We start from the raw sequence: 13,934 nt of genomic DNA on the forward strand, positions 1-13,934 counted from the left end.
AGGGTTTCAAAATACCAGTGACTTGATGACTGCTCCTTGCTGCAACAAATGATGTAGCATGATGCATTAAGACACTAATCTCAGTCACTGTTCAACTTGGTAGATATGGGGTTTTGCTCCCCTCGCTCACTTGAAAGCATAAATTTAAGTGACACTGCACTTAGACTATGAGCAAGAATATTTTCCCCATGTACAGTTAAGGTGGAAGCAGGAAATATTAGATTTTGTACGTATGAAAAAGTGAAGAATGCTTCTTCAGAAAATTTCCTACGGAAGTAACTCAGCTAGGGGAACCTGGGCTCCCTCTGCACGTGTAGACTACTCTCTGGCTACATATAATCCATTTACATCTAATATTTAAAGAAAAAAGCTACAACTTCCCTAACGCTTTTATATCTTAGCATCCTAGCCACAAACTTGTTATCCCATTTATTCATGTTTACTATTCTTTCATGTTCACATTAAAAATGCTTTCACACTTTGACTGCAACCTGCTTGAAACACGTAAGACTTGAACTTGAAACCTGCCTTATACTATGCTACTGGGCTTTGTGATCAGTAAGGTCAGCTGCAACATCATCTACTTCATTATTGGCAGTAATTACACTTGATGAATTTTTACCAACAGTAGTTCCCTGACACTGATTAACCTACTTGCTTACCACATTTGATTCTTTTTCAAGGTTTCCAAGTGAAACAGAGTATGCAGCTCTATGAGTTACTAGATAAAGTGATAAATTGTAAATATGAAGGTTTGATAATACTCTTTACAACCAATTTTCCCCAGAATCTCACAGGTACATTTTTAGGTACTTTAAACATGGTTAGTGTGTGCATTCTGATGTAAAGTGGTTCCATCTTTGCAGACTTTTTAACATTAAAGTACTATAAATTTTGACTAGAAAACTGTCCAAAACCAGCAGAAGTGGACTTGGCTTTTTTTTTTTTTAAATAAGAAATTATGACTTATTAGCCAACCTCAACTTTGTAGTTTGGATATACTTTTTTCTTACTGTCATAAACCCGCATGCAATAATATAAAAGCTAAGTAAGAAAGCTACCCATTAGTAGTTCATTGATATAGCCTGAAAAAGACTACGCAAAACCAATAAAAGTAGTAAACCCTGATGTTTTTCAGACGGTTTCCTAATCTTTACCATACCATTGTTAAGAGTTACATTGTGAAGACATCTTAACACTTGCCTTCGTAAGTCAACGTGTATAAACCAGAACCAATTACACTGAGCTAAATTTCATTTATATATAAATAAGATTTGGATGTACACAGCGTTTTAATTTCAAGCACTTACTGAACATGTCAGATAAAGCATCAGATAAATTACTTAAGATTCATAATCTGTCATTTCAAAAATCACAGATCAACTGTCACTGAAGTTCAACAATTATTACTATTTTAGTACTACTTCTCCAGCACACAAATTTTTGTTCAGCTTATATCAATATCATTTAAAATTTTCTATTCAATATTCTGAGACAGCCGATAGTCCATAACTGCCAACATTTTATAAGTATTATGCTTTATTATTTATCTGTGTCAAAATATTTTTGAATTTGATTGTTAGTCAGAAACTTGGAAGACAATTTCCTCTAGATCTGAATTTTTATTAGCCTATATTTTCCAGTTGTTCTTTGTTTTCTGTTTTTGATCTTTTTATTCCTATGAAGAATATTAAACAAGTTCTCCAACACAGATAATAAGATTTCAATTTTTAATAGTGCTATCAGCAGACCTAAGCTTCGCTGGCACTATTTCAAAATTAGAGACTGCTATAGTGAAAACTGAATTTACAGGTACTTTCAGCATTTACAGTACTCATTTGATAGTGCCCCCAAAGACTTTGACACTGTCCCCCACAAGATCCTCATGTAGAAACTGGCTTCCCATGGCTTGGATGGGCATATGCTCTGCTGGGTGAAACACTAGCTGGATGGCCAGGCCCAAAGAATTATGGTCAGTGGAGTTAAGTCCAGTTGGTGGCCAGTCATAAATGGTGCCCCCCAGGGCTCTGTACCAGGGCTACTCTTATTCAAAATCTGTATCAATGATCTTGATGAGGAGATTGAGTACACTCTCAGTAAGTTTGCGGAAGACACTAAGTTGGGAGAGAGCATTAATCTCCTAGAAGGTAGAAAGGTACTACAGAAAGACCTGGATAGACTGGATTGATGGGCTAAGGTAAACCAATGAGTTTCAATAGAGCCAAGTATCCTGCATTTTGGTCACAACAACCCAGGCAACCCTACAGGCTTGGGGAGAAGTGGATGGAAAGCTGCCTGATGGAAAGGGACCTTCGTGTATTGATGAACAGTTGGCTGAATACAAGCCTGCAGTGTGCCCAGGTGGCCAAGAAGGCCAATGGTATCCTGGCCTGTATCAGGAATAGTGTGGTGAGCAGGACTAGGGAAGTAATCCTTCCCCTGTATTCAGCACTGGTGAGGACCCACCTTGAGTACTGTGTTCAGTTTTGGGCACCTCAATACAGAAAAGAGGCTGAGGTGCTGGAACAGGTCCAAAGAAGGGAACGGGGCTTGTGAAGGACTTGGAGAATATGCCCTATGAGGAGTGACTGAAGGAACTGAGGCTGTTCAGTCTGGGGAGGAGGAGGCTGAGGGGACACTTTATTGCTCTCTTCAAATATCTGAAAGGTGACTGCAGTGATAGCAGGGTTGATCTATTCCCACAGGTGACAGACCAAAGGGAAATGGCCTCAAGTTGCTCCAGGGGTGGCTTAGGTTGGATATAAGGAAAAACTTCTTAACAGAAAAGATTGTTAAGCACTGGAACAGGCTCCACAGGGAGGTGGTTGAGTCACCATCCCTGAATGTGTTTAAAATCTGTTTGGATGTGATGATGCTCAGGGATATAACTTAGCAGTGAGTTGTTTGAGTTAAGGAGTATGGTTCGGTTGCAGTTGGACTTGATGATCTTGAAGGGCTTTTCCAACCTAAGCAATTCTATGATTCTATGATTTATAAAGAACAAGTAGAAAGAATGAAGTGCATAAATTCTTACACATGCATTACAACATGAGACTTACTAAGGAAGCCTACGTATCTGAATTCTTCTAACCAGTTTGCTAAATACTACAAAAAAGTGGGAACACTGTCAATGAAGGAAGAATTCAGATATTTTTGACAAAAAAAGTAGATAAGAACTCTCAACCCCTCCTCACAACTACCCTCATCATTACAAGACTAAGCAAACAAATCCCATTAGAATGAAGAAACAGAGGTAGACAGAGGTTCAACTTATCAAAGCAGAGGTGGCTTTTTTAAAATCTGTGCTCAGCTTATGACATCTTTCAGAAAATAAAAAGTACTCGAATAACAAAAACAGCAGCTAGGTTTGTTCACCAAGTAATTCATTATAAACTTCCCCCATGGACCTAGGAGGAGCTCCAGAAAAAAAATCTAGTGGTATTTTCAACAATAAAAAAAACCCAACATCATTATTTTCAGAGAAAAAGAAGATGCCCAACTGTTATAAGCATCTATTCCTTGAAATACACACAGAAAAATGCTTGAGAAATATACAAAAAAGCAAGGTTTTGTTTTGTGTGTTTTTTTTTTTTTTGGTTGGTTGGTTAACTCACCTACTTTAATGTCTATGTTTGGTAGCGAGAAGATTGCTTGATGAGCTACAGTAGATAGTCAACTACTACTGTACACAGGAAAACGTTTAACCTCTGTTCCTCATTTATTTTTCTATAAAAATATTGTGTGACCTGATCTAAATTAGTGTCACCAGCTACACTCCATCCATTTCCATTCCAGTTCAAAAATTACTTATTTAAAAGAAATGACCTTGTCACAATTTCAGAACTGTGTAGAACTGAAGATGAAAATAGTGTAGAGAAAAGCTAAAGATAAGGACCTTCTGGAGGAATGGTTTTTCTTCCTATCAGATTACTCAAATCTCTATGTGAATGTCTGGAGCTAACTACTTGAATATTTAAGAATTAATATTGGCAAAATAAACTTTAAAAACTTATGCTTTTTACAGTAATGCAACATAACATACATACCCTGAATATTATTTTTTTTCTAGTCTATTATACAGAGAACACTGTGTCTTTAGACACTACTTCTGCAATCTGCATAATAATGCTCATCTGCATAAAATCCAATATTCTTAGCTTTTACATGAATGAAATTCTGCAAAACAATGTTCTACTACACAAATTCTAATGATCCCCAAAATAAACAAGTCTATGAATGGCTATAGTCACTAAAAAAAAAAAACAGAAGTTTTATGTTTATAATCACAGCAGATAGAAAGACCACCCATAACATGAAGATAATGTACTCTCTTACCATATAGAATCATAAAATCACCAGAGTTGGAAGGGACCTCTGAGAGCCATCTAGTCCAACTCCCCTGCAATGAACAGGGACACCACTGCTAGATCATGTTTCCCAGGGCCTTACCCAGTCTCACCTTGAACATCTCCAGAGATGAGGCATCAATCACATCTCTGGGCAGCCACAAAGAATATTCCAACCTCACTTCAGGATTTGTGACAGATAAGGTAAGGTGGTTCTGAGATGACTTAACTGAGGAATTTTTTCCACGCTTATTATGATTCATAAACACATGTAAAGGAAACATGATGATACATTCATAGGAACCAAAACAAGAAAAATAATCATGACATATTATCAAAAAAGTTACATATGAGGTTGAAATGAGTATTGTGAGGGTGAAGTAGGTATACCTACTTGTACTTTAAACCCAAAGATTACAGAATTTGCTTCACATCAGGATATACATACTGAAAAGCTAATCAAACTCTGGGCAGACAGAATAATAACAGTTTAGCTTCATGGACCTCTTTGGTAATTAAATGTTTTGAGTGCCAGTGATAACTGCATACATCTTTGTTTAGAGCAAATTGCTCAAAAGCACAGCTGAAGACAAGGGGGAGAAGAAAAAAAAAAAAAGAGGAAATCAAACTCACATTCTGCTCTGCCAGCCTTTTCTAAAGACTCAGAGCAACTACAGTACTACAGTGAACAACGTTACTGATATCAATAGTCATCCTCTGTAGTCAAAAAATTCCGACTAGTTATCCAATTATGACCAGTACTGTCTTTGCCTTACAGATGGAGAATGGAAAGAGTTAGTAAGTACCATATAGTTCTGCAGTTTAAAAGTAGGAAATATGATCAAGATCGTACAAAGTGAAAGAATGCTTAATAAAATTGAGAGTTGTCTTAGGAATATACACTATTTGCTAATAGTTATCAACATTTCTCATCATTTACACCTTTTATCTCTACACTCAGCATAGAACAGTACATAAGCACAATAATTTTGAAAACATAACATAAATAAAAGGTAAATTTAGCAGCAATTAGAAAATATAAGCTATTTATCTCTAAATTACAGGAAGTAGCCATTCTCTAGTGTCATAAATTATTGTATAATCACCACATTTTAGTTGCAGAGAACTGTTTTCTCCCCTGCTCTGCAAAATGTGATCAGCTTTCTCACACCCTTGAATGATTACTCCTAAATTTCAATTCATCCATATTTATTACTGAGATAACTTTCTATACCATAATAAACACAGTGTTAAGCACACATACTGAGCAGGCATTTCCAGTGCAGCTTTATGCTAGAATTCTTTGTTTCGGGAGAATCCCTGTTTCCTTGAGATCAGATTTTTAAGGAAAAACTGAAGATTTCAATTTGTTACTTTTGCTGATGGGAGCCCTGAGACTGTAGTATATATTATACAAACACTCCCAGTTTATTAGTTTTATGTATGATTTCAGAATATTTATTTCCTTAAGTACTCATAAATGACCCTGTTATCATTTGATTTCTCTAGAACACAAGCTCAAATTGTAACAAGTCAAATTCTTGGAAGTATAACTCAATGACAGAAATAAGTATTCATATGCAAATAGTCCATTCAGTGAGAGCTGTTATTACATATATAATGACAACAAGCATAAAAATTGTGATATTACACAGCTCAAAGAAACTTCCAGTTAATTTTTAAAAGACAGGACTTTATACTCATGAAATATGACCGGTGGAGAGTTTTCTCTCATTCTGTAGTTAGCTCAAATTCCTTAAGCAGTGTCAACTGATCAATACACTTAACTACTAAGGGTTAAGGGTAAAGTTTTAAGAGGCTAGATATACTATATCATACAAAGAGAAAAGTTATGGTTAAAAGCACAGCATTTCCCACTAGGGTACTAAGGTTTGAATAGAATACTAAGTAGTTGCATGAAATACAGAACTGCTTATTTTTTTCATTTTTCAAGTTATAAATAACGGTTTTAACCTGTGGATATATAGTAGTGTATCATACTACATTTCAACTACATAGACCAGTTCCTGTAAAGATGCAAAACCAGCAAAGAAAACTAGACATTACTGTTTCACCATTTAGAGTCACTTTGCACAAGAATATAAATTGATTCTGCTTCTTATAACAACTACAATATATTCAGAAGAAAACAAATAGGACAAAATGAGTAAGAAATGTTATAAGAATTTAAAAGAAAAACATCAGAACAAGCACCTTTAGCTTTGATCCATGAGGCACGGGAGAAAAACCATCTTGTCCAGGTGGAATGAACAACTCCCATTTCCCATAATCCATCTTCCTATATGGATGAGAAAATGGATTCCAGCCATCTGTAATAAGAATATAGAACTAAGTGTATTTATCTTAAAATATGACCAATTGAAACTCAAGGGCATAACAGTATTTTAAGTCTTTTTCAGAATACATTTCATTTGCAGGAAATGCAAATACTTCTATATCAGTTACTGCTGCACACCTCCTTTAGAAGAGGTTCAATGTGATGTTCAATGGGAAACCATACTCCAACTCTAATTTGACAGTTTCTGATTACAGAAAAGGAAAGAAGATTATCTTGGACAAAATAGAAGCCATCTCCATAAACCATATGCTTAAACCAGCTCTGGATACCGATACATGCACTTCTAATTGCTTCTATTTCAACTAACTGATGACCTTAATAACAAACTACATAAGCTAGGAGAAAGAGGAAGCTGCAGACTTGGTAGAAACAGCTACAAAGCCTCTTAATACTAAATACTTCACAACATAGCTGAGAACTTTAGCCTGAAATGCCACAGTTATAATTAAGTAAATCTTGAAGACAGATCCCTTTTCATTAAAAAAGGCAAAAAAACACAAAACACGTTTACTGAACCGAGCTTAGATTTTATAATTAAAGATTCTTCATACTGTTTTGACTCACTGAGTGCTGGAGAGATATGAGGCTAGTCATTATGACATGCCTAACTGAATTAACGCCTGACAAGGAAACTGTGTATGTTTCTATAGATATTCAAGGTTAATTCTTATGAATGCAACTAAATATAAAGCTCCTGAACTGACAGACTCAGGTAATGAAACTATTTTTGAACTAGAAGGAAGCGGCAAACCAAGTTTCAAAATTACTTCTCATTTTGCCTTGAAACTTGTCCACCTCACATAGCCCACAGCAAAAGGGAATCTTAAGGTATCAAGAAATCAGTCAAAACAGAAAACTGAATTGTAAGACGTAATTGCCTTCTTACTGATCTATTTATATTATATTTCCTGCAGTAAAACGAGTGGTAGTTTTCATCTCAAGTACAGAAGCATAAGCAGTCTTCTGCAAACTCCTATGTACATAGATTATATACAAGATCTTAAATACATACACTAAGAGAAGATAAATGCTATGTTCACGTCCTCAGCAGTAGTTATCCTCTGTTATTCAAGCTAATATAAAACAATGTTTTTACTAAACATGTCAGTGGATTAAAAGTAATTACAGAAAAACTAGACGCAACAACAAAATTTATTTCCCTGCTCCAGTGGCAGTAGCAACTTACACTACTTTAAAACTGCTACCTCACTTACTTGTCCACAGCTTTTGATTGCTTGTTTTCAGGGAAAGACTGGACAAATAGAGCTTTTTACTTCTTTGCATGCAGTAGTAGATGCCAAAGCATTACTTACAAGTAACACTTAACATCTAATATGATTCAACATTTCACTGTACAATTTTTTTTCCTGCTTTAAGTTGGGGGAAAGGGATATAGATACCTATTATAAATACATATCATATATACTGCAAGATCTTTGAATACTAATTTGGGAAAACATTAATGGCGGTGAAAGAAAATGGTTAAAATAATATCACTGATTCAGTGGTTTAAGTTCTAAAGCCACCTGCTTCATCTTTGTCCTAAAGAAACAGAAAGCACTCCTCCTGGGGAAAAGTGAAAACATTCTTAAAAACAGAAACTCATAATAAACTGGTGAATTCATTTAATGCAGTGACCAAAAGTAATTTGATCTGAATATTCCCATAGTATTCCATCACATACTAGTTTTTACTTCTCAACACTTACAGTTTACAGCTTAGTTCAAATTAATTAGACCACTGATGTGTCAAAACTTTTTTTTTTTTACCCCCATTAAAACAATCACATCAATAACATCATCCAAAGCCAAGAAACAGTTTTTGATGTGCCTTTCACCATATACTATTTATTAGATGGCAGATCTGATCTGGGATTAATAGCAGTCTCACTTCAATCACAGATTTGGAATAAATGTTTTTTAGATGTCTCTTACAACCAATTTATAGGAGGTTAGGGAAGAGCAGTAAGACCACATCTTGTGCTCTACTAGAAAGTTGGAGATGGTCTTAAAATTGAAGAACTCTGATACAATGAAAGGTGATGAGATCAAAGATTACCATCTGCTTTTCCACAGAAATCAGACCAGAAGTAGAAAAGTGAAAAAGTTACCTCTATTTACCTATATAGGTTTTTCCAATAAACATCTATAATCCAAAATACTGTCTAATGTGTAAAACAAAACAAAAAAAAGGTTGTTCTCTAGTAATATGCAGATGTACTGAATTCAAAATACAGATAGCAATACTCACCTGTCCCAGGTGTTCCTACATAAAAATTATCATTTATTTCTTACCACCTGGAAAGAAACTTAACTATGAAGACTGTAATAGATATTGCCCTGCATTAGGCAAAAGACATAAGAAGTTAAAAAAAACCTTGAAATTGACAGCCTAATATAAAGACGACTTGGTTTAGGCTTGTCTAGTTCTACTGCCTAGTCTTCAGACTTTTTAGCAAAACATAGCCAACAATACTATGGAAAAATTAAGGAAAAAAAAAAAACCAGACTACCCAAGTCTGCTACTGACAAAAAAAAAGTAAAAATACAAGAAAAAAAATATCTGTTTGTTAACAGGGGCCTCAAAAGCTCTACTAAATAGCTACAAAAAAAAAGTTGAGAAAATTACTAGCAAAATTTGAAATAATCAACTTGAATAAGTTTTAGGATAGAAGGAAGATTCTTAGTACATGCATAAAGACAAGAGCTTCTACACAAAAATCTCAGAACCTAATTATGTCTTCTATCATCACAGAAGACATCTTGAATAACTAGTTCTTTTATTTTCTAACTCTAACTTCTCCAGGACTGGATCTTACAAATTATGTTTCCTATCTAATCATTACATCCTTCTTCAGGGTAAGAAGGCACCTCAGAACTTCTCACTCAAAACTGCACTCTGTGTGTATCAAACAACCATGAACTGAGCTTTGACCTAGAAAAAAAGTAAAATAATGATACTTTGGATTCTACCATGTGTCATAAAAAAAAAAACAATTTTTCCAGATAAATCACAAATTAAATGATGACTTATTCCCCAATTTCAGGTTTTGTTTTCAAGTTGATCAGCATATTGCCATTCAGTTCTGAGACTTAATTCAGGAGCCCTCACAAGAGGAAGCAGAATTTCTTGTATATTGGCCAAATGATTCATTTGTTCCAAAAACAGTTCAAAAGTATGTTTTTTTTTTTTGTTTTGCTTTTTTGTTTGTTAATTGGTTTTCTTTTTTTTGTGCGTGTTACAATAGTATAATTCTGTGATTATAAGGTAAGTTTTCAGAAGTGAAAGTCTTCTGAAAATTGAGATTAAAATCTCAATTGCAAAACACATCCTAAGACAGTCATATTTCTAGAAAACACACAGTTCTAACAGAAGGATGCTTAAAGAGAATAAGGACTTTAATAAGAATTCACACAGTTTCCTTTAAGAAAAGATATCTGAACTGTTTGTGCACTAAAGGGCACCACAATCCTATTATCCCTCAACATACTTGTAAATTCATTTGCCCAAAATATGAATTTAGAAGACTGAAAGCAGATCACAACTGGAGTGATTCTCTAAAGTCACCACAGGTTACACAGAATGGTCAAAAATATCTCTTTCTACATAGCCTCATTTCAGACAGTTCAATACCCAGGCCATTAACATAATCTGCTTAAGAAGTCATTAAACAGAAAGCACAAATACTGACATGAAAACAAATGTCATTACATCCCAGATATGATATCTTCCTGGATATTAATAGCATCTTACATTTCAGTATTGCCTTCCGTCATCTGCAACCACAAGAGTATAACACCGTTTGTCTTTATTAATGAAGGCTAGGTATTTATCTGCAGAATGCTTTGACTGAAGTACTAACTTTGGTATCATATCACAGAAGTATCTATATTCCATTTGATTAAAGGTTTAAGTCAGATCTGAAGACAAATAATTCTTAGATGACAAGTTTGCATTCACAACTCTCTGATGTCCAGATTATGAGGACTGGTGGCCTTAAGCGTCCCCTGCTTCACTTTGAAGAAAACCTGACAGAGTTCATTATGTAAATAATGCAAAGTAGCCAGTCCCCCTGTATCCAAACTCTAACCCCCAAAAAGATGTCCCCACTAGTGCAAAAAATAAGGCAGAAATTAGAACAAAAATATTCCAGAATGATAAAAATCTTATATTTCATTATGTCAAATATTGACATGAAGTCATTAACTTTTAAAATTGATTAAAATCATATTTACAGACAACACAGGAAGTCACTGCATGACCAAATACAACTCTGAGTGTTCCAAAATCCCATATTTTCCATGGGTTGCACTCAAAACTTAACTTATTTTGAAAAAAATGATTGTAAAGCAGCAATAAATTACCAGTAGTCAACAAGTTTTTTCAGCAGTAGAGCATGCAAATAATACTGAGTTATCACTGAAAGCTATTGAAGTAGCTATAATATTGATACGGCCTCCAGTATTAGAAATTCGTTTAATAGCCTCATACATTTGATTTACTGAAATGCAAGAAGTACTAATTGACAAAACTTAACACTTTCAGATGTTCATTAATACTTTTTAGACAGAATAAAACAATCTACCTGAATATCAACAGATTTTATCTTATCTCCAATTACTATGTTTTAAAGAGAAGCTCCAAAAACACTGGAGTTATCTGAAATGTATGCTTTTCATTCTCCAATTCAAATACAGATGTATGCGCCATTTTACCTTTTTACAAAAGGTATGACATTAGAAGTTATCCCATAAAGATGATCCCATTCACTGCAAACGTGTCAGAAGGAGATTAAACAAACAAAAACCATACAATCTGAGATAAAAGTTCTTAATATTGAAGTTTTTATTGTCTGCATTATTACTTTTTATTTGCTTTCTATCCTTGAATGTTAATAACTCAAAAGGTTAAGTAGTGGGAACTAGTATTTTTTTGTTTTTCCTTGTCTTTCAACCAAATATCTAGGAGACTCACAGATAATAAGAAAGATTGTAAGAAAACCAGTATGAGAAAATACCACTGACCATTTATCCACAGCAAAACTAAAAGAAAACCTTGAATTGTCTTGTTTTTATATTGCATATAATTATTTTTCAGTTTAAATCTGAATAGCCCTATTTAAAGCTTGGTTTGCTTCCCTGTAACATTTCAACCCCTCCTCCCTCCAGTAGCTTAACTACAGTTTCTTCTTTATAAACCCGAGCTCTTTAAAAAAAAACCTTATTAACAGAAAACCTGATATTCAATTTAAATACAATATAATCATAAATTTAGTTTGAGACTTTAACCTATTCAAAAACTTGAAGAAAGGTTAAAGGGATTCAGTTTTAATTAAGTGCACCAATAGTAACCTGATTCTAAATCTTAGGGTTTTGCAACCCAGTTTCTCATCAGAGCATCATTAAAGCCAAATCATCTGAATTGAATGACAATCCTCCATTTCTCTAGGCTTTCTGAATATTTTATCTTCCCCTTTGGGAATAAATACTTTACTATGACTGATTATTAATATGATATATCAGACAAATGCATTTTTTCCCTCACATTAAAGTGAACTTCTTTTTAGTCTTTTGACATCTTACTGCCACATTTCATTAACATAGATACAACTACTCTAAGTTATGAAGGAGAATTTTAGGACTAACATGATGTACTACATAAAATATTTATAAACAAAATAGGTTGGTTATTTTGTGAGTTTTATCGTTGCTTTGGTTTTTAACTTTTTTTCCAGTACCAATACATGTGTCTCCCTATTAACTCCACTCCAACCCAATTTACATCCTCTTTTTTTTAAATCTTCGGTATTAATTTCACTAAAAGTTTGTTTTCAAAATGTCTAAACAGATTGCACTGTTTAATTTAACCCCCCACAAAGAAGAATCAGTAGATGTAGCTGACTATGTGAGACGGCAACCAGGAAAGAAAAGGAGAACTGTGTGTTTATAAAAATAAAGTTTAGCTTTTAAAATTCCCTCAAGCACCTGCCTTACAGTCACTATTAACAGCTAGCGCCACTGTAAACTAACAGGAGGAGAACTATAGTCATGATTTGTTACTGAGTTTTGAAATCAAAAGAGGCATCTGATTCCTGTATGAAAATCTTAGTACTATATCAACCAATTTTTATCAACTTCTATTCCAATTAAAAGACAAGGACTATTTAACTAAAGCTATTCTATGTCTGGGAACTAATGCATAATTTGAATGTTTAACTGTTTCTCTTCCATATTCTATTTAAGTGAATCTTAGGACTATTAAAAATAATAAAACTGTACTATGAAATACTGAAAAAAATCTCAGATGTATCTGGAAAGTACTATGAGGGTAAACTAGTTAAATTTCTTTCTAACAGCACATTTCAGTACAAAATCTTAATCACTGTACATACTTCAAGAAGAATCACCAAATACTACAGCTAACAGTATAAGTAAAGACTTATTTTAGAGTTATATAGGCACATAGAAAAAAATTAAAAAGATAGTATTGCAGATAGTATTAGTATTGCAGGGTTTATGAACAAAAAATGCACCTGAGTTGCATTTAAGAGTTTGCATAACATGACCTACATGTGGCTAGCAAATTCATCATTTTTTGTCAAGCTTTAATTACGTGTCTCACCAGTTCTCAAACTTAGCAATACAGTTTCTTCCACTGTGATCCTGCCACTTTCCTGCTCTGCCAACACTATTCCTTCTTCCATCCCCCCAGAGTGAGTACTATTTTTTCCATGAGTATGTTCACTTAGAATTCGATATTATTGTTTTGAAGCAGTACTTGTCTCTGGACTCTCATGACTAGTTATAACCTGAAGAACCTTGGTTCTTGGACAATGCTGCTGTTAGATGAGCAGAGAAGATAAATTAAGTTATTCCGCTGTTATTTCCTCCTTCCCTCCATACAGTATTACATAACACTAGCTAGAGGGCTTTAGGAAAAATATCAGACAGTTTAGACATATTCAGCTAATGCTGCACTGTAACCAGGCTACAATCTTTAGAGAAGTCATTACCTCATGGATATAAAAAATATAAATACATCATTTTGATACATAATACTGAACACAATGGAAATACACACGTTCTTAGGTTATGTAATATGGTGGAAAAGATGATTGAGTTACTAAATGTCATTACACTAGCAATACATGACATATATTTTTGCTATCAGAATTTTGTCTTTGCTACGATGTTTTTATGTGAAAAGGATGTTGATCTAAAACAGTGCAG

At 34.2% G+C, this 13,934-nt stretch overlaps 1 protein-coding gene across 2 annotated transcripts in view; it reads right to left on the reverse strand.

Moving 5' to 3' along the window:
• Nucleotides 1-13,934, reverse strand: part of GBE1 (1,4-alpha-glucan branching enzyme 1) — a 156,452-nt gene that overhangs the window by 104,206 nt on the left and 38,312 nt on the right. For both annotated transcript variants that reach the window (XM_065741857.1, XM_065741856.1), the window contains exon 3: nucleotides 6,561-6,676. In XM_065741857.1, the coding sequence (XP_065597929.1) occupies nucleotides 6,561-6,676 (116 nt within the window). The remainder of the gene's footprint in view (nucleotides 1-6,560; nucleotides 6,677-13,934) is intronic.

Source organism: Cyrtonyx montezumae, unplaced genomic scaffold (genome assembly GCF_038088225.1).
Source record: "Cyrtonyx montezumae isolate F1298 unplaced genomic scaffold, pur_monq_1.0 scaffold_3, whole genome shotgun sequence".
Lineage (NCBI taxonomy): Eukaryota > Metazoa > Chordata > Aves > Galliformes > Odontophoridae > Cyrtonyx > Cyrtonyx montezumae.